Genomic DNA, 23,653 nt, shown 5'->3' with positions numbered 1-23,653 from the left:
AGTGCAGTGGGATTTAGACAATTGATGGAGGTAGTGTGTCCCCGGTTCCAAATCCCGTCTAGATTCCACTTCACTAGGCAGGCGATACCGAGACTGTACAGAAACGTCAGAAAAAGTGTCCTCAGTGTCCTGAAAAATGCCGTTGTACACAATGTCCACTTAACCACGGACATGTGGACAAGTGGAACAGGGCAGACTAAGGACTATATGACTGTGACAGCCCACTGGGTAGATGTATCACCTTACGCAGCAACAGCAGCAGCGTCACCAGTAGCAGCATCTCAGAAATGCCAGCTCGTTACAAGGCAGGCTACGCTGTGTATCACCGGTTTCAGTAAGAGGCACACCGCCGACAACCTCTTAGAGAAACTGAGGGAAATCATCGCCCAGTGGCTTACCCCACTTAGACTCTCCTGGGGATTTGTGATATCTGACAACGCCACCAATATTGTGCGGGCATTACATCTGGGCAAATTCCAGCACGTCCCATGTTTTGCTCACACAATAAACTTGGTGGTGCAGAATTTTCTGAAAAGCGACAGGGGCGTGCAGGAGACGCTTTGGGTGGCCCGAAAAATTTCTGGCCACTTTCGCCATTCAGCGACTGCGTGCCGAAGACTGGAGCGCCAGCAAACACTCTTGAACCTGCCCCGCCATCACCTGAAGCAAGAGGTTGTGACGCGGTGGAACTCAACCCTCTATATGCTTCAGAGGATGGAGGAGCAGCAAAAGGCCATACAAGCCTATACATCCACCTATGACATAGGCAAAGGAGGGGGTATGCACCTGACTCAAGCGCAGTGGAGAATGATTTCCGTGTTGTGCAAGGTTCTTCAGCCCTTCGAACTTGCCACACGTGAAGTCAGTTCAGACACTGCCAGCTTGAGTCAGGTCATTCCCCTCATCAGGCTTTTGCAGAAGCAGCTGGAGAAAGTGAAGGAGGAGCTAAGACGGAGCGATTCCGCTCGGCATGTGGGACTTGTGGATGAAGCCCTTCATTCGCTTTGCCAGGATTCCAGGGTGGTCAATCTGTTGAAATCAGACCACTACATTTTGGCCACCGTGCTCGATCCTAGGTTTAAAGCCTATGTGGTGTCTCTCTTTCCGGCCGACACAAGCCTGCAGAGGTGCAAAGACCTGCTGGTGAACACACTGTCAGCTGAAGCGGAACGTGACACGTCAACGGCTCCTTCTTCATTTTCTCCCGCAACTGGGGCTGCCAGGAAAAAACTTAGGTATCCTAAGCAACCCGCTGGCGGTGATGCAGGGCAGGCAGGACCAAGTTTGGACATCTGGTCCGGACTGAAGGACCTGGCAACAATTTCTGACATGTCTACTGTCACTGCATATGATACTGTCACCATTGACAGAATGGTGGAGGATTACATCGGTGACAGCATCCAAGTAGGCATGTCAGACAGTCCATACCTGTACTGGCAGGAAAAAGAGGCAATTTGGAGGCCCCTGTACAAACTGGCTCTATTTTACCTGAGTTGCCCCCCCTCCAGTGTGTACTCCGAAAGAGTGTTTAGTGCAGCCGGGAACCTTGTCAGCGAAAGGCGTAGGAGGTTGCTTCCACAGAATGTGGAGAAGATGATGTTCATCAAAATGAATTATCAGCTCTTCCAGGGAGACCAGCCTCCAGAACGTACAGAGGGACCTGTGGTGGTGGATTCAAGTGGGGACGAGTTAATACTTTGTGAGGATGAGGATGTACACACTGAAGAGGGTGAGGAATCGGTGGATGAGGAGGATGAGGATGACATCTTGCCTCCGTAGAGCCAGTTTGTGCAGGGACACATTAATTGCCAGCTTGTTTTGTGGGGGCCCAAACGAACCAATCATTTCAGCCACAGTTGTGTGGCAGACCCTGGCGCTGAAATGATTGATTTGTTAAAGTGTGCATGTCCTGTTTATACAACATAAGGGTGGGTGGGAGGGCCCAAGGACAATTCCATCTTGCACCTCTTTTTTTCTTTGCATTATGTACAGTTTGGGGCCTAGTTTTTCTAACTGCCATCCTGTCTGCCACTGCAGTGTCACTCCTAGATGGGTCACGTGTTTGTGCCGCCCACTCGTGTCGCTTAGCATAGTCATCCAGCTACCTCGGTGCAACCTTTTGGACATAAAAACACTATTGTGAGGTGTGAGGTGTTCAGAATAGACTGGAAATGAGTGGAAATTAAGGTTATTGAGGTTAATAATAGCATAGGAGCAGAAAAACCTACAAATTCTGTGATTTTAGCTGTTTTTATGCTTTTTTTCAAAAAAATACAGATCCAAAACACAAAACCCAGAACCCAAAACACGGAAGGGTGGTTTTGGCAAAACCAATCCAGATCCAAAACACGAAGAAAGATCCAGATCCAAAACCAAAACACAAAACACGAAAAGTGGCCGGTGCACACCCCTAATATATTTCACAATTTTATCTCACATCAAGCTTTGATACATATGCCCCATATTGTCTAGAAAATTCAACTGACAACTTCCCTGATAAATTGTATTTCATTGTATTTACGTTAATTTCTATGTGTTCCCATAAGAAAAGCTAGTGTTACAGGAAATTCTGATATTAATTGCAGTGGCTGAGGTATTCCTAGCAATTGTGCAGTGCTCAGTATTAATGATCTGTAATCCTAGATTTATCACACTGATTGAAAACACATTTGGAACAAGAAGAATGACTTCACATTTTGTTGATGGCTGTTTTTTTCCCTCACATTAGTTCAATGCGAGCTTATCCTCTAGTACTTTGTAGAAAAGCCTCTATTGAAAAGAGATTTACTAGACAATACTTATGTACATAACATGCATTTGTTTTGTGAACTCTTTCCTAGTGAGCTAATTAGTTTGTAATTTCCAACAGATGGCATGGACTCAGGCAGGGGTGCGGGAGAATAAAATGCTGCAGGTTCAAACTATTCATAGAAAATAACTGCAAATATTACTAGGGTTATGCATTACAAATAAAGAACATTGAAAGCCTGAACCAAAATTACTTTGATACGTTGCCGTGGAGGGTGGGTTGTAATATTGTATGTCAGAACAACTCTGTTTGCCCTGAAAAACATGCAAATGTTGCTCAATGCCCTCTGCCATATTTCTGTAAAGGTCTGTAGTACATCACTAGCATCTAATTTGCAGTAATGAATAGCCCTGTCAGCAGCTCTGTATACTACACAAGATTTTTGTTACCAGTTCATCTAACCGGCTTTAAAAAAAATACAATATAAAAATACAAAACTGAAATGATAGAATTCGCCATATTATATACACTAGTAAAGAAAAAGAATGTGTGTTACATTTAGCGCACAGGCATACAGTCTTCTGTATATTTCTTCAAACCAGCAATTGAAATGACTTCCTTTTTTTCGTGATACCACACCGTCGTCACCAAAGAAACAAGGAATTTCACTTGCTGGATTAACAAAATATACAGAACACTGAACGTCTGTGCACTAAATGTAAGACCTATTTTTCTTTATATATGTTGCTGGAAAATTTAATGAACCTCATATTAGGTTTTATCAGCTGCTTCTATGTTGTTTTTCTGAAGCGTTTTATATTAAAGAAAAAAATATTTAGACTGGAACTATTTAATTAATATTTTAATACTTTGAAGGTGGTTAACTGTATCCCATAATACGCCCATAAGAAGGACCATCTCTGTACGTCTGAATAGCTACATCCCAGTCATCGCCCAGGGATGCCCAATACATTTTTTATGTACTTCTCCGTGCATGCATCTGTAATCACAACTGCAAATCTGTACGACACAATCTTAGAAAAGAAATCGCACAATTACATCCAACATCGACATAGCGTGCAACGCAGAATCAAGGCCTAAATCATTTCTAAACATCAGAAATTGTGGCCTTCATGATTTACCTGGAGCGGTTTTGTAGGAAGCCGTTCTCGTTGGCATGGAAGGTGCATTCTTGTTTAATGGACTTTGTGGACTATGCAAACTTTGCCTTTGTCTCTGCTTCTTCAACTCTTGCTCTCGTTCCTGCGCAGCTCTAATCTCCTCCTCAATCATTGATAGTGTTCTTTGCTTCTTTGATCTCAGTTTAAATGGACCAACTGTTATTTCAGGCTCTTGTGTTGCCAAAATGGAAGCAGTACTTCTTAGTTCAGCAGCTTGAGAGTACTTACTGAAGTAACTTTCATGCTTATTTTCTTCAGCATTATCTTCATCAGTTGTAGATGTTATAGATAAAGGTTCAAGAGCTTTATTTTTCCAGGTTTCAAGTTCTGGAATGTTCTTTGGTGTCACTGTTACACCTCTGGTCTCTTGCACTGGTGAAGAAACCTGAGGTGGCTGAAATACTGTATCATCCTTACTCTCTGGGAAAAGTGGTGTTATGGAATTACTTACTATGGCTTTCTGTTCTATTGGCTGCTCATTGGTTTCGTCAATGTTCTCTGTTGGATCCTCTGGTTTTTCATAGTTTGTTATCCCAGCTTTTTCTGCAAGAGCTTGCTGAATTACATTGTGTACCAATATACCAGCCTGGTATTCTAATTGGTCATCTGAAAGAATTGAGTCATGTAGCATTGAAGACGGAGAATAAAATCCTTGATCGCTAAATGATTTGGAGACTCCTTCCACTGTGTAGTCAGCTTGGGTATCATTAAGGGGTGTTTGTGGTTGTGAAAAATCTGCTAGTGAATGTTCATGGAGGGTATTAATAGTTTCATTAGATGCACCACTGTCACTGATATTGTCCAAACTGAAGTCATTTGAAAGTGTCTCCATGACTGTTGTGTCCTGAGATTTTACAGATAAATCATCTAAACCAGAGTCCAGCTCCTCTGGTAGAGAAGACACATTAACAGATTTCATAAAGTGGTCTGAAACATCAATGTCTTCATCTTTTACAACTGTAAATATTGCTGTGGCACTTACAAACTGGCTGTCTTCTTCCAAAGTCTTCTCAGAATGATCTGCTGATAACTCTGGTAAATGTGAGGCAGCTGTCCATTGTTGGTCCTCATAAGTACTGTGCATTTTCCCCCCCCTCACCGGTGATATCTCATCAGGTTGGACCATTTCTGATTGATTAGTTACTGTGATTGATGACTGAGGTTTGTTGGCATGGCTTACTTTATAGAAAGGTTTAACTGAATACAAATTAGGAGCCACTGATCTCTTTGGTGGTGCTTTCACATGGGTCTGGCTAGTATTTTCCATGTTCAAAAACTGTTTCCTTGCAGCTGAGAAGTCTATTTGCTCAGTAACAATGTCTTCCTTGTTCACCGCAGGTGTCTCTGAGGATATAATTGTTTGAGAATTACTTTTGACCAGTGGTGGAGACATGTCTTGCTGCTGCTGTTTCTGCTTTCGCTCTTTATACCTCAGGTGTGATTCAAGGTTCTCAGAATCTAACTGCTCCTCTATAGTCTTTTCTTGAGGTGGGTTCCACCACTTAGTGGCGATACTAGGGTTCTTTTTCACAGCTTGACTTTTGATGAGGTCAAGCCTCTCCTTTTCTAGTTCTATTACTTCCTCTGAAGGTCTGACTTTCCTTACCCTGAAATGCTCCTTCTCGTTCAGATCTTCAAATAATTTGGATGGCTTTTTCTCCTCATGGAATGCACGAAGCTCAAACTTGGCTTCCTTTTTAATCGTTTTTGGAACAGTCTCCTCATCTTTAGATGACCTGCGTGAACTATTTGAAGAATTTGGGCTTGCTGGGTATGTAAACACATCAGTGTGACCATCTTTCAACTCCTCTTTAGAGTGACCATTTATTTTCATTGGTTTCATGATTTCAGTAACCTTGTTCATTTCAACAACAGGCTGGGGCTTACGGTCCACTGCTATAACATCCATTTCAGGAGCACAACAATCATTTGTAACACTGACATAGGGACCTGAGCCATCAACCGTTATAGTATTAGTAAGTTCCGGAGAAGAGGACCCATTAAAAGGGTTGTCAGGTGCAGTATCACAACAGTTTGCTTCCAGCACTTCATCTAGATATTGTAACTCTTTTGCAACATCACTGTCTAATGACTCATGTCTGTCCTTAAGACCATTCTGGCTCATAGCTGTAGAGAGTAAAGTACTTTGATTGTCCACTGCAACATCTGGAGTAACTACTATCACTCCTTTAGACTCTGAGACCTGGACCTCAAACTCCATAGTTTCGTTGCTTGCCAAAATAATATCTACAGGTGGGGAATGGTTGGCACGGAGTTGATCTTTATCCTTCTTTAGTTTAATTTCATCCTCTGGAATCGGAGGTCTCTATACAAAAGAAAAAAATAAAACATTTTAAGTTTCAATCTAGGTCATAATTCAAAAATAGATATAGCTTGTTGTAAAGGTGACCTATAATTGGTTTTCTGTAATAATGTCAACTATTTTGGAATGTTACTTGAAATATAGTATCAATTATCCAAAAACATACTTGGTTAGTAACAGATGATGAATATTGCTTCTGCAAGAATCCATCCAATAACATTGCATTATACATACATATCAACCACCAATTCAGAGTGTTTAGAACACATCTGTACCTGTGAAACTAGAAAACCATTAATTCAATTTTTGTTACTATATATTATGTCTTGGGTTTGACAGGAATAAATATGCAAATGCATTTTATTTTAATGGTTTGGGATTGCTGGGTGTCATGTAAACAGTGTTCAGGCAGGATGCTGGTACATTCTTCTCGTGCTTTGGCTGTCCCTAGGCAGTAACATATGACCTCTTATATGAATACGTTAATGGAAGTCACTTCACACAGACGTTTTTGTTTTGACTACCGCTCACTCACATCATGACTAAATCTGGAACTATCTGGATTTCAACCTTTAATGTTTTTTTAGCTTTTGATTAGCAACTGTAATGACTTAAAACTGTATTTTATGTCATACTCCACATTCTACATCCAGTATTTCACTGACCTAAAGAGTGACTGTTTTTCATAATTGAAGATTGATTGATTTATTTTTTTAAATAGTTGAAGTATCTTATCCTGATTACACGCAGGTTGATGCTATCGCTCAGTCTGGGCACACACATGCCAACAACCCTGTAATATCAGCGCAATATTAGGTATGTGACCCAAAACAAGACAATACCAAAGAATAACCTGGCTAAAATTGATCATTATGAGAAATGGTGGTTAGCAAGGTGGGAAGATGACCACTGGTAGCCAGCTTTACCCATCAATTTCTCTTTAGTAACAGACATAATAAGCATTGTTTCCCTGGTGCTATTGTAATGACCATGATAACAAAGTTACTTGTATCACTGAGATACCAGATCTGATGAATAAAGTTTTCTTCTGCTATAAAATAGCTTTTACAAAAAATGTTTTAACAATACTTATTATACTTATTGCATGTATGCACATGCAGAAGCCAGCTCACACAAACGTAACAGTAACAAATGGTCCAGCCTTGTTTTAATTCCTATTTATTGCCACAACCCTTAACATACTGATAAGTGTGACCTATTTTTGGAACTAATCCCAAATTGTGCATAATATCAGAAACTGATAACAAGGCATATTTTAAAGATATTCATTTGGCTTATGGGGGTTTCAATTCCAAGAGACGGACGCAACTGTTCGGTGAAGACACGTCACCACCAGTAACATGGATACATTTCCCTCGGATGCTGTATAGGTGCGCAGGAACATTTGTGATGTTGGACCACTGTATTATAACTTGCTAGTTTAATTATCCACGGAAGCCACTGGAACTGGGCCCAAACGCTGCCATGAAGTAATTTCTGTAAGTTAGATACTGCTTGCACCCTACGGCAGTGCGAACATAATCTACCCACCGAAGTGCACAGGAAAATGTGCAACTGAATCTGCCCCTTGATGTTCGCATTTCCGCTAAAGACTACTTTTACCAGCAGGGCTTAATTTGCTAATGCTACTGAGTAACGAATGGAGTCTGAGGAAGAGCTATTTGAAAATATCTAAACACTACTACTGAGTATCTATTTGTTACTATATATAATTGATTTAGTGTCCATAGTGAACACATTGGGGGCAATTTAATTATTTTAGCTGGCAGCTGGTTATGCCAGGTGTCCAACGGAGCAATTAAATTGTTGCTCCTGTAGGGCACGAATTGCCACTGGCGCCAGTATTTCTGCTCACCTGCTCCTGAGGTGGCGAGCAGAAATGTGTGATAAATCCTGGTTTTCATGGGTCTGGACTTTAGATGGGTTTAGCCGTTTTATGCGGCTAAATTCGGTCTAATTACCTGCGAAGAGCGTAATAATTAATGGGCGCCCAAGACAATTGAATTTCAACATTGGGCGGCCATTAATTACAGCGACATAAAAACCAAATGAATCGCCCCCATTACATACTATGGATGACGCTTGCATATTTTGTGTCCATACTACATACTGTGATCTTTATAAACATTTGTTCATACAAAGACCTGTTTTAGCTAGGAATCAATATGCCCTATTTTTAGCTATGTTCAAGCTCCATCAGTGCTTCATTCACCGCAGGGTGTATAAGGCAGAGCTCACGTACAGTTGGAACATCATGTATACACAACTTATACTTGACCCTGATCCTGGGAATAAATTTGTAGGCAGAATATTTTGTTATATACTGTAGATACAAACTCTTAAGCTGCATACACACACAACGATTTTGTTACCAACGATTTTACGAACGATTTTCTTTCAGATTATCTGTCAGATTTTTTAAAGTGTAATGAACGATTTTTTTGAACTACAAACGATTTTTGCATATTCCATTAATGAAAATCGTTCAGTTGGTCAGTCTGACTGTACTACAAACTCCAAACGTGAACGCGCATGAACGATAATCGTTCATTGTTTTAACTCAGATAGTGAACGTTTTTTTCAACGATTGAACGATAAACGATATTGTTAATCGTTCAAAAAATCGTTGTGTGTATGCACCTTAATACTAACAGAAATATGGTAACAGGTTCTAGCTAAATACAAATATGCATAAACCTATTTTTACATAAGCCAAATGAGACCCTAGTAGCCAATGTTGGATTTATATTTACATTTTTTGTCCTGTTCCATTCTCCTTGCAGTATCCCTTATCCCAGAATAGCGTCCAGATGTGTCCTCATACTCTTAGCCTCAATACGCAGTACAGCGCGAGACACCTGGCGCTACTGGGTCACTCCGAGGTGCAGCATACCATATTTTCTTTACATTTTGCATCTTATTTGCATCACAGTCACAGAAAATCACCCCTCACAGTGTACTACAGATGATGGGCTACAACTTTAATCACACAGGAATTTAAACCCGTACGAAGTGGCAGATGAAGCACAATGAAACTTGGCGTGAGAAATAGCTGCGGCCGCTGCATTGTAGCACTTTGTATACAGACTCATTTGTCAACAAATATACAAATGTCGCACATCAAATTATTCACTGCAATCTAGCAAAGTAGTTCTGTCATGTCCAGTTGTTTTATTTATGTGAATAAGACGCACATTTTGAGAGAAAAAGGCACTTGCCACGGCTGAGTAGCCCCGACCTAGTGCCCCGAGACAGGCTGTTTGGCGTGACTGAAGCCACAGTGTATGAGGCCACATTACTCGCTTACAAAGTCCTCACCCATTCCTCTCTCATTTACATCTCTGACCTCATCTCCCTTCACTCTCTTGTCCACCCTCTTCGCTCAAAAAAAATGCATGCCGCCTCTCATGCCAACTGATTACTTCCTCCCACTCCCGCCACCAAGATTTTGCCCGTGCTGCTCCTGACCTTTGGAATTCTCTTCCTCTCCCCATCAGACTCTTCACCTCTTTACAATCCTTCAAACAGGCTCTCAAGACCTAATACTTCATCAAAGCCTTCCAGGTCCCATCCTAACTTGCTGCAACATGCTCCTTCCTCCCTGTTTACCTCATCTGTCTCACACCTGTTTGTCTGCCCCTCCCCTTTAGAATGTAAGCTCTTACGAGCAGGGCCCTCTCCCCTCTTATGCACTCCTTACTTTACTTTCATCTACTTCTCACCCCCCACCAGGGCACCTAACACTTGGTTGCCTACGCTCTGTTGCATATCTAGGTGTTATGGTCACTTATGTAGCAATGTATATTATACATGTCCTTGTCCTATATTGTATTGTACTGTAAGTCGCTTGTCAAATTATTTGTTTATGAATTTTGTAAGGCGCTGCAGATCACTTGTGGCACCATATAAATAAAGGATAATAATAATAATAATAATAATAATAATAATAATAATAATCTGTAGGTCATCAATTTTGGTATGTGCTTGCAGAATTTCTGGTATATCACAATTGTTTAATAAGAAGACTGGACTACAGAGATCAAATATTTGTGATATCCCGACACTGCAAGCCCGACATGGGACTAAAGATAGGGGTCAAACTCCTGACGCCTATCATTAGCTGCACTACGAAATCCTGACACCCGGCATACCCAGGGCCGGCTCCAGGGGTCGGAGCACCCTGTGCCAGCCCTCTTCACTGTGCCCTATCTACTGAAAATGGAGGCATGGCATAATTACCATAGGCCACACCCCGTACATGTTGTTATTAGGAGGCGTGTCCGCCTCCAAATAACGTCAGGCTGGGGGGAGCCTCACTAGCTGGGCTTCCCCCAGCCCCTCTCCCGTCACTGAATGGATGACGTGCGCATGCGCGCAGCATCCATTCAGAGTCTCTGGGGTCCGGCACCGCCACACAGCTGCGGTGGTGGGGGTCCCCAACCTCCCAATTTGACCACCCGCGGGCCAAATCGGGATGTTGGGGAGGGGTGTGCCCTCCATGGGTGGCGCCCCTTTGCGAGCGCACAGGTCAAACACCCCTAGAGCCGGCCCTGGGCATACCGAACAAAGGTAAGCCGGGTGTCTTAGGTTCTACCCGCAGGGGGGGGAGGGAGGGTTAGGTTTAGGGACCCCCGGGGGGACTTCGGGTTATGCACCACCCTGGAAGAGTTAGGGTAGGGAAAGGGTTAGGCACCACTAGGAAGGGTTAGACACCCCCTCCCGGGAGGGTTAGGTTTAGGGTGCGGGGAGGGGGCTAGGGTTAGACACTAACAGGGGGAGGTTAGGCACTAGGGGGGAGGTTAGGGTTAGGCAGCACTAAGGGAGGGTTAGGGTAGGGTAGGGGTTAGTGTCCTTACCAGCCCCAGTCGGAATTTGCCTCCTTCGGTGTCGGTATATGATCCGGCGACTATTCACCGCTGGTATTACATACCAATTCCCAAAAAATGCACTGCTGCTTTTCATAAGCCTTATTTTAACATTTATACCCATTAACTGATACCTCCCAACTGCAAGTGTCCCAATCTGTGTGATCTATCCTGAGTGTCAGCACCTCTGTCCAAGTAAGGGAAATGTTGGGTGGTATGTCCTGGCCACTGATGCTCAGCAGCTAAACAAACAAGTGGCCTAGCACTTCAGAAGTTAGGCATACCCATTAGGTCATGATTATGCCTCAAACTGTGGCATGGTCATATTCTCTTTACGTTTACTCTTGATTCCATATTTTGAAAAGATGAGAGGACTGATCGCTCACTGAACATTGTTATATGAAATATAGACCTCAGCTGAGACCGCACATAAATTGTAAAGTATTGTATAAAATAAATAATCTGTAGATATCATAAACAGCTAGCAGTGCCCATGGATTTTCTAAAGATATATACACCCATGCTTGTAACCTGCCAAAAGAATGGTGACCCTTCCAATTCCATAAAAAGGGAAATTAACCTTGGAACACTTAACACAAATTGAGCAGGCAAATATGGAATGAGACGTATATTTTGATTAACCTTATTATGTCCATGCATGTTATTAATGGGGTTATACATTCCAGTCATTTTCCCTCACATTACACCTTAATTACTGGCCACTGCTTTTGATCATGCCAGAGAAGATGACACAATTGATAGTGAGGTGCTGGAATGGCAGAATAAAAAGAGGAAGGCCTAAAAGTAGCCTCTATACAAGTAACCCTTGCACATCAAGCTCTCCCTCTCCTTTGTGTATACCCAATTTTACCAAGAGACCCTAAGACTGGAAAGGAAGGCGGATCAAGTGCTACCATTCAGGTAAGGTGATGAATAATTCATTTTTAAAATCACTTTTATTATGTGTCATATATAAAACACTGTCTCATTAAGCTATACTTCTCTATTAACTTGCAAGGGGTTTAAAGAAATATAAATGGGCAAATTCGATAAACAGCAACACTCTGTAAAGGCCTTATACACTGTGTTTCCGTGGGATGATTTTAGTATTAACTTTCATACATTTTTTAATAAAATGCAAAAATGAGCAATGTTTTTGCCTTTTTTGTGTGTGCAGAAACACATCGCGGCTGAATCACATGACTGACAAACGACTGCACGATTACAATGTCGTAATCGTGCAGTCGTTTTCAGATCTTGTAGTGGATGCCCCCCATAATTGAGTAAGCCTGCATGACTATTTTTCTTAGAAGATTAAATTCCAAATACATGTCTGGAACAAAGTGCTCCTGGAAGTAATATGAGGAAAGATATGCATTTTGATATGAAAGAGTAATAAAAAAAAAGTAAAACAAAAACACACTGAGAATAAAGTTATCTGCTTGTACATAGACTATAAAGTGGCTTTGTTCGTTAAAAAGTGTTTTTTTTAGCACATACACTCTACAAACATAAAAAAAAATAAACCGTATTCCCTACACTAAATGCTTTCTGTCTTTAGTATAATTACTATTCATATATTCCAAACTTCCCAAATTTGAAAAAGGGAAAAAAGTCTGAAGGCCCTTTTATGCAAAAGCATCTGTACATGTCATGTGCAACATATTGTATACAGATGTGTGAGCCTAAATTACCCCTCCCCCACCCCCACACGACAGGATTACTGGGTTTGAGTATAACACAATCCTTTTTTATGTTAGTTTACTTCGATAGATTATAACATATTTCCAATAAATGTCAAAAACATAATTATAAATTTGCATACGCAGTGGGGCCAATGCAGAGTGGAGCGTATGCTTTTCTGTAAAGCGGCTTTTCTGCAAAGCGTATTTTGCATGTTTTTGTGCCGCGCATACTCCACTGGAGATGCTGAGTACTGACGTCTTGTTTTGCTGTGATCAGAACTCCCATTTCTTATAATAATACTATGCATATGATATAATGCATACTATAAATAAACAAAGCAATGCTAGCAAATCTTCACAACATTTTTCCCACATGTCTCTTTTGTTATTTGTAGTGTGTTTGCTTGTGGGGGTTATTTGCTTTGTTTTTGCTTGTTTTTTTATGGGAAGTTTTTTTTTTGTTTTCTCTTCCCATTTGAGTTATGAATCTGATGGACTAAAAAAGAATAAATTAATAGTTATATTTAAGAAACTGGTAAATTAGGGTTTTGGGTAGTTGTTAGTTCAGTTAAAGTTTACTGAAATTTTTAAATGTCTCTTTATTTTGTTTATTTACTGTATTGGTATTGGACAGGCATTTAAGAGGGTTCGGGATCCTGGCTGTTAGAATACCGTCAGCGGCACCCCACCAGTCAGAATCTCGACAGAAATTCCTAAGCATCCTAACCCTCTCCCTAACCCACCTTTCCCGTAGCATAACACTCCCCTCCCGCAGCCTAAAGCTGGCCATACACCTACGCGATTTCTATCCGATTGCACGATTTTCGACGCGTTGTACAATCAATCGTGTAGAAATCGTGCATTTTTTTTTACGGATACGATCCGATGCGTGCTCCCGCAGATCCTAAATTGGATCGTATGATCAGATGTGCAGCACATCTTGTCCATCGTGTTCATATGCTGATCATGCCCTGTTTTATTCAGCATACGATGCATCGTGCGTCTGAGCGGCTTCATTTAAAGAAGAAAAAAAAGACTGATACACGCACGGGTAGATCCGTGATGCATGCATCTGTCTGTAATAAAATAAGTACAGATGTGGGGATGGTTCAGTGAGAACCATCCGTGCATCTGTGAAAAAAAGAAAAGAAAAAAAGTGGTTAAAAAAAACGGCGTGCACCCCTCCCCCTACAAAAAGAGCAACCAGTCCTGGGCTTTTAGGGACCCAGTGCTGGTTGGGCAACATACGGGGGGACAAACGACGTAGGGGTCCCCCGTATGTAAGCCCAACCAGCACTGGGCTAAACAGAACCAGCCCTGGTTGCAAAAATACGGGGGACAAATGACGTAGGGGTCCCCTGTATTCTGCGCAACCAGCGCTGGGCTCTGATCCGGTCCTGGAAATGCAGGGAAAAAAATTAGTAGGGTTCCCCTGTATTTCCAGAACCAGCACCAGACTTTTTCTAGCGGGGGGCATCACCCGCAACATCAGCCCTGACCGTTAGTCAGTCCAGGCCGGGGATCCCTGGAGAGCTGGGGACCGCCCCCAGTAAAGGGGTACCCCTCTCCAGGGCAGCCCAGGCTGATAGCCCGGGGCTATCCCCGCCACCCGTGGTGGAGGTGGGTGGCGGGTTGATTGGGTGGTGTGGTGTAAATAAATAATAGCAAACATTGTCTTTACAAGTAGAACTGCAGGCCCGAGCAAGCCTGCCCCGCATGCTGGTACTTGGAGTACCAGCATGCAGGGCATTAAGGGCCCACTAGTACCTGTAGTTCACAGGAGACACACACCGTGACAGTATAAGTTTATTAAACATACATGTACACACACAAAAAAACCCCCCGAAAATTGCGAACCACGTACTTAAGTACCATTCAGTAGAACGGTACTTCCCGAATGACAGCTTGCCGGCAGGATATCACCATGGAAACCCCGCCACTAAGCGTTCATTGGCTGAGAGAGGTCATCCACCATCTCTCAGACAATGAACGGCTCCCTCCAGTGAGATCGTATGTACATCGTGTGTCAATCGCGTGGCCAGGACTGCCAGGGAGCTCCAGGGAATTAAAGGGAAATTGTATGATAAATCTTATCTTATTCTGGTCGTGTAGGTGTATGTCCTGCATATAAAAAAAAATGTCATAAAATATCAAAGCGAACGAGCGGCCGCTTATGAGCGGCTCTGAATCAGGCCCAATGATCGAACATAAAATTGTATAGGTGTGTACGTGTATTTATCGGCTGTATCATGGGGACGTTCGATCGAGAATTTGGTTGCATCTAAAGCTTGATTGTAAAGGTGTGTAGCTAGCTTTAACGGAGCAATGGACATCTGCATATGGGAACTAACATAAAGAGACTGAGACTCATATCAAAAGCATACTAAGAAAAGGCATGTGATACTGTACAGAGACAATGGCTGTGACTTCAGCGAATTCCGAATCTAAATAGTTCTTTTTCTGTAGGAATTCTTTCCAGATTCTCACAATCCAAGTTGTGGACACTGATAATAGTGAAAGCAATCATGGTTGCCTTATAGCTCTTTTAGAGATTCAGATCACTGTATCTTGCTGGGCACATCTACATATTTTCTGCAGCAGAGTCACTTGCTACTCCTATCTCACAGGCATATGGTAAGGCCAGAGTTATTTTCAGGCATATGGCATGAGGGACAAATAATTCAATATCCAGATGTCACTGTACCTCTGGGAATGCAGACAAATAAAGAAGAACAACTCCATTTCCCTTCATATCCTTAAGGGAATTTCCCACATGAGATCCAACCACCAATCCTGAAGAAACTCGGCAGAATTATTGTGCAAAGCTCATCAATTTTACATTGTTTCTTTTTTGTATACCATCGAGATTTTTTTTTTTTTAAAGAATGTCTATTTAGTAGTAAAGAATACTAGTGATCAAAAAAAAAAATTCTGAAAAGAAAGAGGTCAGTATAATGTTATTTTCCTCATTTGCCATGCATTTAGCCCTTTCTGCAAAGTTGCCCTCTCTCTCACAGGGCGGGAAGTACTAAGCATTGCATCCGCGCTGCGGTACATCCTGCCTCTTATTGGGTTAATTACCCCGGTTGGTACTTATAAATGCAATTAAAATTGCAAAGGACAGTTCTACCAATAAGGGCTGTCCTTTGCGATACCCTAGGTTAGAGGGACTTCAAGATTTAACAGCCAGAAGTCCTTCTGACGACCTTCTGCACATGCGCAGAAGGACACACCTGCTGCGGGGGGAGCTGGAAAGGATCCGATTGGATCCTTCTTAGGGGCTTCCTGATAAGATGACAGTTAAAAATGTTTATTCCACATTTTTACAAAAACACAGATAATTACTAGACATGCATTTTTCTATACCCCAAAATAGGAGAAAAACTAAATTTGATGAAAATAATGAAAAACACTTGATGACTATAATTTTTCAACCATTAATAAAAAGTGAAAAAATCAGCCATTTGACACCTTTTAAGAAACTCCAGTACTTTTCTATCTCCGTTGTCACTTTCTGTGGGGTCCAGGATGGTTTGCCCTTCTATTTCATGCACTGCTTCCAGGCCGCTTTTTGTAGAAAAGTCATGAAACTTCGCTGCGAGTACCGCAAATTGGCATTTCTAATTGTATCTAGAGATGAGCGGTTCGGTTGTGGCTCGGATCTTTTCGGGCAAGTTCGGATCTCAGAACAAGGCATAACGTCATCTTTCATGGACATCTGTGCCAAGATGTCCATGAAAGATGACGTTTTGCCTCGTTCTGAGAGCTGTATTTGGCGGGAAGATCTAAGCAAAGCCAAACTGCTCATCTGTAATTGAATCTCGCATTACTCGGATGTGCGCACTCATGCGATGTATGCGCGTTTCATGATACTAACCCGCACTCACAAACTCTCACCTACTGTAATTGAATTGACCCCATAGACTGCCTGCATTGTGATGATGTATACACCTCAGTAAACACATACAGTAGGGTGTAAAGATACAATTAAGGTAATTGTACAAATTGTCCTTTTCCCTTTAGTATTCAAATGGCATCAAGTCAAACCACTAGCTCACATATCTTATAGACAGTAGGCAATAGAGCCATTTGAGGTTTAACACCTCCTACATATATGTCCTCAAAGTGCTCACACCCATGTGACTTCCAAGATTGTCTCTGTATTGCATTTAACCTGTAGATCTGATCAACAACTCAGGGCCTGATTCACTGCCGATCGCAACTGCGAATGCAATATAGATTAGGAACGCAGTCTCACTGCGATAGCATACTAATCGATTGCGATTGCTATGCCGTCACAGCACTACATAAGACGCCCACTTTACCTTACACACATCCATAATGTTTAGCAAGACTGCAAAACCATCAGTACAATCGTATACCATCGCAGCCTCACGCACACTTACACAAGCTCTGACCTTACTCAGAAATTGATAACTTAATTGCACGCTATGTCCTCAGGCTGCATAGAGCATCGCAGTGGATAATTTATGCATGCCCCTGCAACGGCGTTCAAACGGATTGGCACACCCTGCGTTTCCCTGACCCCCCCTTCACCTGCCACAAATGGCACTTCCTATCAATCACTCTGCAATGGGTCTGCGTAGTCACTGCAATGCATACGCTTGCGCAGAACGCAACAATTGGCCAATTCCGTGCGTAATCGTAGTTGCGAACAGTAGCGAATCAGGCCCTCTGACTCTTACATTTACAATAGCCCGCCTTCCTGTGTATTATAGCTGTACAGCGTTTATAGCTATGTATAGCAGTCAGCTGGGAGATTTTTGTCACTACCTAAATGTTTGCAAGTTTCATTCTATGCAGAGAGCGGCCCAACAGTCAGGGGGCAGATGTGCGTGTGGTTACATAGATACTAGTCTAATCAGGGTAACACAAATGGGTTGGATAAAATACACAATTGTGTCATTCTTATCTCTCAATATCAAGTAACTCAATATCACTAAATAGTAAGACGCCAAAGGCCTACTCAATATTTACCATAAAGAGTGAGCACAATTAAAACAAATGAGCATAGTTCAGGGACAAAGGTGCACCAACCAAGTTTAAGTTGATCTAATTGAAATTATAATTTCCAGGGTGGGGTCACTAACACTCATATGACAGACATTTTGCAGCCTGCATCACAGATAAATGAGAATATTGCATAAACATTTGAATACAAGTCATGGGCACTAAAAAGTAGATAGCAAACTTTGTGTCACATGACTTTATCGGGCATTTCAAGCCTTTCTGTGAAACATGTATGTTACATACATAGAACAATTAAGTCATTAAAGACCCCTCAGCATTCTTTGGCATAGAATAAATACCATTGTAGTGTATTCTTAATTGTGTTTTAATAAACTCTGAAAGCCAGACCCTGTGCAGAACAGGGACTCCAGGTTCAAATAAAGAAACAGTAATATAATCCGTCTTTATAAGGTATAATGTTCTTATATTTGACAGCTGCATCCAGAGATTTCTATAAACAAAGAAAACAACACAAGCCCTGCAAGTGGTCTATATATATATATATATATATATATAGAGAGAGAGAGATTCTAGGGACTTGCACTCACACCTCACATAGCAAGCCAACGTAGGGGTGCCACACGGATTTTTTAGGATCCAAAAATAGAAAACAATTGTCGTAGACAAGGGCACTCTCCAAGAGAGTGCCCTTGTCTACGACGATTGTTTTCTCTCTCTCTCTCTCTCTCTCTCTCTCTCGCTCTCTATACACATTATATATATATATATATATATATATATATATATATATACACACACACACACACACACACGTACGTTTAGCTTCTGGGCTCCACAGAAACCATTATACTCTGTGATGAGAGCTGTCCATAATATCTATACAATAAAGGGACAGTGAAGAGGAACAAAACATATTTCCTTGCATACTTGCTGCAAATCAAACCTCAACAAATCTTTTGAGCAGTTTAGGGTTAATAAATCTTGAACTGGCTCAGTCAGTTTTACTGTATTGCTCCATTCCTGATGTACAGTAAGTGTCCTCCAGTGATATCAGCCAGCTGCTGCTTATGTATAGCTTCTGCATAAGATGAAGTGATGTAAGTGTGATTAGGCGACAGGCTGATGTCTGCCCAGAGCAGAGTACACAGATTATACAGCGGCTCCACCACACAAGACTCATTTTCGCTTTCTCTCTGGAAGTTTATGACAATGTTGCACATAACACAGAGACTGTGTATGTGGTCATCTATACATTGTGACACTGTTTCTGTTTCCAGAAACAGACATTAATCCTAAACAACCACTAAACCAAACAATCTCTGCTTTGCACAAAGCTGATGTACCATAAACTAAAGCAATTATCTATACAGAACCACCTCACTATCATTACAGAAACATATTACCATGCTAAGCCACCTCATTATGATCAAACACTAATGAAGGTTTAATATTGACAACAGTTGTTAAACAAAAACCTTTACTATTTTTTATATAGAAAACCAAGTATGACATGTGCAGTGTCTGAGGTACAGTATCCTTTGACATTTATGTAAGTGTAAAGTACTCAATAGAAGGCACACGTCCTCAGCTACTATGCACATGCTGAAATGCAGATGATCCCATTCCCATCTAACCAGTCTTAAAAAATGAAAACATAACCAGCAGCCTGTGTGACAGTAAACAATGAGAGGGGGAATGATAATGACAGAAAAGTGAAGCTTACCCCAGCATTTATAATGTGTCCAGTTTCTGAACTGCCCCAAACCTCCTTTCCCACAAAAGCCTCTTCTCTGGATTTCCAAGTCAAAATTCCATCCCTGCTTTCTTGCAAGAAATGATGTCACAGGAATGGGGGCTGGGATTTACAAAAAAAAAAAAAAAAAAGAGGGCAGCCCTGTCTGCAAGTCAGTTTATACAATGAGACCCTTCTAAAACTACTAAAAAAAAAAGTGTGTGTGTGAGGGGCGGGGAAGGCAAAGGAAATCCAGGCCTCTTTACATACACAAGGTTGTTGACCAAGGCTTTGTGACAGTCAGTTTTATACTCTCTTCTGCAGTAGTGAGAGAGCAGCGGGGATTTCTGTGCAGCTTCCATAGACAGAACTAGAAAGTGGAAGTCACTGCAATAGCCGAAAAAATATAGATCAATGAGCCAAAGGGGTGGAGGAAAGGAAGTAAAGCAAAAAGTCTTCTATTGTGACTGAGAAGCTAGGAAGGATATATCATTTGCTTGCTTGACTGCTTCGCGGCAACCATTGTATAAAATAAAAGCTGATTTTATAATTTGCAAACATATATGTGTGTTTTTTATTCTGTATGTCATTAGCTTTAAGTGATAGTACACAAACATAGATATATATATATACATACATATATATATATATATATATATATATATGTGCATTTGGTATGATGGCCGGCGGTTCAAATCCCGGCAGCGGCAGGCCGACAGAGGAAGAAATCCCGATCGCCCTAAAGGTAAGTATAAACTAACCTAATTCTACCCCCTAACCCTCCTTTGGGTGCCTAACCTAACCTCCCCTCCGTGCCTAACCCGTGCCTAAACCTAACCCCGCCCTTCCCCGCCGCCTAAACCTAAGTCCCCCGGGGGGGTGCCTAACCCTAACCTCCCCCCGGGGGTGCCTGACCCTAACCCCCCCTTCCCCTAGCCTGACCCTAACCTCCCGGGGAGGTGCCTAACCCTAAGTCCCCCCCGGGAGCCCTAAACCTAACCCTCCCCCCCCCGCAGCTGTCCGCGCCTGGCATCCCTTCGATCGGGATGCCGGGCGCTGGTCTCCCGGCGTTGGTACAATGACAGGCGTCTAGATTTAGACACCTGTCATTTAACCGTCGCCGTGATTAAGCAGTCGGGAAGCCGGCGGATGCAATACTTCCCGACTGTATACCAACTATGTATATATGTATGTATATATACACTCCCGTTCAATAGTTTGGGGTCAATTTTGTGTTTTACATGAAAACTTACTTTTATTTATGAAATGAGTAGCAAAATGAATAGAACATATAGTCAAGACATTGGCAAGGTTAGAAATAATGATTTTTATTTGAAATAATAATTTGTCCTTCAAACTTTGCTTTCGTCAAAGAATGTTCCTTTTGCAGCAATCACAGCATTGCAGACCTTTGGCATTCTAGCTGTTAATTTGTTGAGGTAATCTGAAGAAATTTCACCCCACGCTTCCTGAAGCACCTCCCACAAATGGGATTGGCTTGATGGGCACTTCTTGCGTACCATACGATCAAGCTGCTCTCACAACAGCTCAATGGGGTTGAGATCTGGTGACTGCGCTGGCCACTCCATTGCAGATAGAATACCAGCTGCCTGCTTCTTCCCTAAATAGTTCTTGCATGATTTGGAGGTGTGCTTTGGGTCACTGTCCTATTGGAGGAAATTGGCTCCAATCAAGCGCTGTCCACAGGGTATGGCATGGCATTGCAAAATGGAGTGATAGCCTTCCTTATTCAAAATCCCTTTTACCTTGTACAAATCTCCCACTTAACCAGCAGCAATGCAGCCCAGACCATCACATTACCTCCACCATGCTTGACAGATGGCATCAGGCACTCTTCCAGCATCTATTCACTTGTTCTGCATCTCACAAATGTTCTTCTGTGTGATCCAAACACCTCAAACTACGATTCGTCTGTCCATAACACTTTTTTCCAATCTTCCTCTGTCCAATGTCTGTGTTCTTTTGCCCATATTAATCTTTTCCTTTTATTGGCCAGTCTCAGATATGGCTTTTTCTTTGCCAATCTGCCTAGAAGGCCAGCATCCCGGAGTCGCCTCTTCACTGTAGACATTGACACTGTCGTTTTGGGGGTACCATTTAATGAAGCTGCCAGTTGAGGACTTGTGTGGTGTCTATTTCTCATACTAGATACTCTAATGTACTTGTTCTCTTGCACAGTTGTGCACCGGAGCCTCCCACTTCTCTTTCTACTCTGGTTAGAGCCTGTTTGTGCTGTTCTCTGAAGGGAGTAGTACACACCGTTGTAGGAAATATTCAGTTTCTTGGCAATTTCTTGCATGGAATAGCCTTCATTTCTAAGAACAATAATAGACTGTTGAGTTTCACATGAAAGTTCTCTTTTTCTGGCCATTTGGAGAGTATAATCAAACCCACAAATGTGATGCTCCAGATACTCAACTAGCTCAAAGGAGTTTTATAGCTTCTCTAACGAGCAAACCCGTTTTCAGCTGTGCTAATATAATTGCACAAGGGTTTTCTAATCATCCATTAGTCTTCTAACGTGCTTAGCAAACACAATGTACCATTAGAACACTGGAGCGATGGTTGCTGGAAATGGGCCTTTATACACCTATGTAGACATTCCTTTAACAACCAGATGTTTGCAGCTAGTATAGTAATTTACCACATTGACAATGTATAGAGTGTATTTCTGATTAATTTAATGTTATCTTCATTGGAAGAAACAGTGCTTTTCTTTCAAAAATAAGGACATTTCTAAGTGACCCCAAACTTTTGAACAGTAGTGTATATATAAGGACGTGTGTAGGTGGCATTCAGACGACTTGAAATAAATCTCTGTGAGACCCCAATAGATTTCAATGTTTCAGAACTCGTTTACTTTGGTTCTTTCATCAGGAACCAAAGTAAACGAGTCCTGAAACGTTGAAATCTATTGGGGTCTCACAGAGATTTATTTCAAGTCGTCTGAGTGCCACCTACACACATCCTTATACAGATTGCACTCCCCTGGTGGGAACGGTAAACAAGGAGGGCAAGAACGCTGATAACCAAGGGAGCAGAGGAGTGCCAACTACCCAGCATATATATTTTTTTTACTTTTTATGCTGACTAGCACCATGGATATATTGTGAATACTTATTGGATTATTTTTTATCTTTTTTTATTTTTTTTTTATTGTTCTTTCACAATGGAGGATGTTGCAACTCTTTCCGATACTTTAACAAACGTCAAAAGATTTGATAACAAGGACATCACTAGGATACTTTATACTCATACGGAATCCCTAGCATTTGATGTGGATAGCCTGACTGAAATTTATTCTGACGTATTAAAATTGCAAAAAAGAAGAGTGGAGTTGAATTTACATGGTGTAACCATTTCACAATATTACAAAGAAAAGATCATACCAAGAGGATTCAGTATAAAACATCAACCTACCATAGGGACGTCCAATATAGACATTTGTAAGCAATGGTGTCAAATCTTAAATTAATGCTCTTTTCAGCTTACGGTACTAGTGATTGAACAGGTGAATACGGTAATAGAGTTGCTTTATAAAGAGATTTTGGCTTGTGAGAAGGCGGGTTTAGATATTCTTAAAACTGATGCTGATAGTGATTGGTTGGGTAAAATTGAGAATAATATTGGTCAATTTTACTCAGAACTACTTGCTTTTAAAAAGATCAAGTATAAGAGAGTTAAGGACGATTACAAAGATCTGAGAGAATTCATGGAGGCAAGTGTAAATTTAATTTGAGGGACAATGGGAAACAGAGAAGGAGAAGGCCTGGGAAACCAGATAGAACATTTTCTGAGATAGATACCCATACCTTGGCCAGTGACTCAGATCAGCCTCAATCACTCCCTTTTTTAAAGGGGAATGTGACTTGGTCAAAGTACAAGGACCCACAAGGAACAAGCCATGTAGATGGGGCAGGGCCGGATTAAGACCCACATAGGCCTGGAGTTGAAATTGTTCAAGGGCCTATACTGAGAAGGGGAAGAGCTGTGATAGGTGCTGTGTGGGTGTAGTCAGAGTAACCCTGGTTTATACACCCCCTAAACTATGACCACAATGTCTCCCTGACTACATAGAAATAGA

The 23,653-nt window shown here is 41.7% G+C and overlaps 1 protein-coding gene across 4 annotated transcripts in view; it reads right to left on the bottom strand.

The window, feature by feature from the left end:
* LOC148454088 (PALM2-AKAP2 fusion protein-like) overlaps positions 1-23,653 on the bottom strand; it is a 174,358-nt gene that overhangs the window by 22,369 nt on the left and 128,336 nt on the right. For 3 of the 4 annotated variants that reach the window (XM_088461268.1, XM_088461265.1, XM_088461266.1), the window contains exon 2: positions 3,892-6,256. In XM_088461268.1, coding sequence (XP_088317394.1) covers positions 3,892-6,151 — 2,260 coding nt within the window. In that variant the 5' untranslated portion in view covers positions 6,152-6,256. Of the gene's footprint in view, positions 1-3,891; positions 6,257-19,539; positions 19,621-23,653 lie in introns of those variants that run through there. The other variant, XM_088461267.1, reaches the window with a different exon arrangement.

The sequence above is a fragment of the Taudactylus pleione genome, unplaced genomic scaffold (genome assembly GCF_031769625.1).
Source record: "Taudactylus pleione unplaced genomic scaffold, aTauple2 ptg001032l, whole genome shotgun sequence".
Taxonomy (NCBI): Eukaryota; Metazoa; Chordata; class Amphibia; order Anura; family Myobatrachidae; genus Taudactylus; species Taudactylus pleione.
The sequence above is the reverse complement of the archived record's forward strand: the minus strand, read 5'-3'. Positions and strand labels throughout refer to the sequence as shown.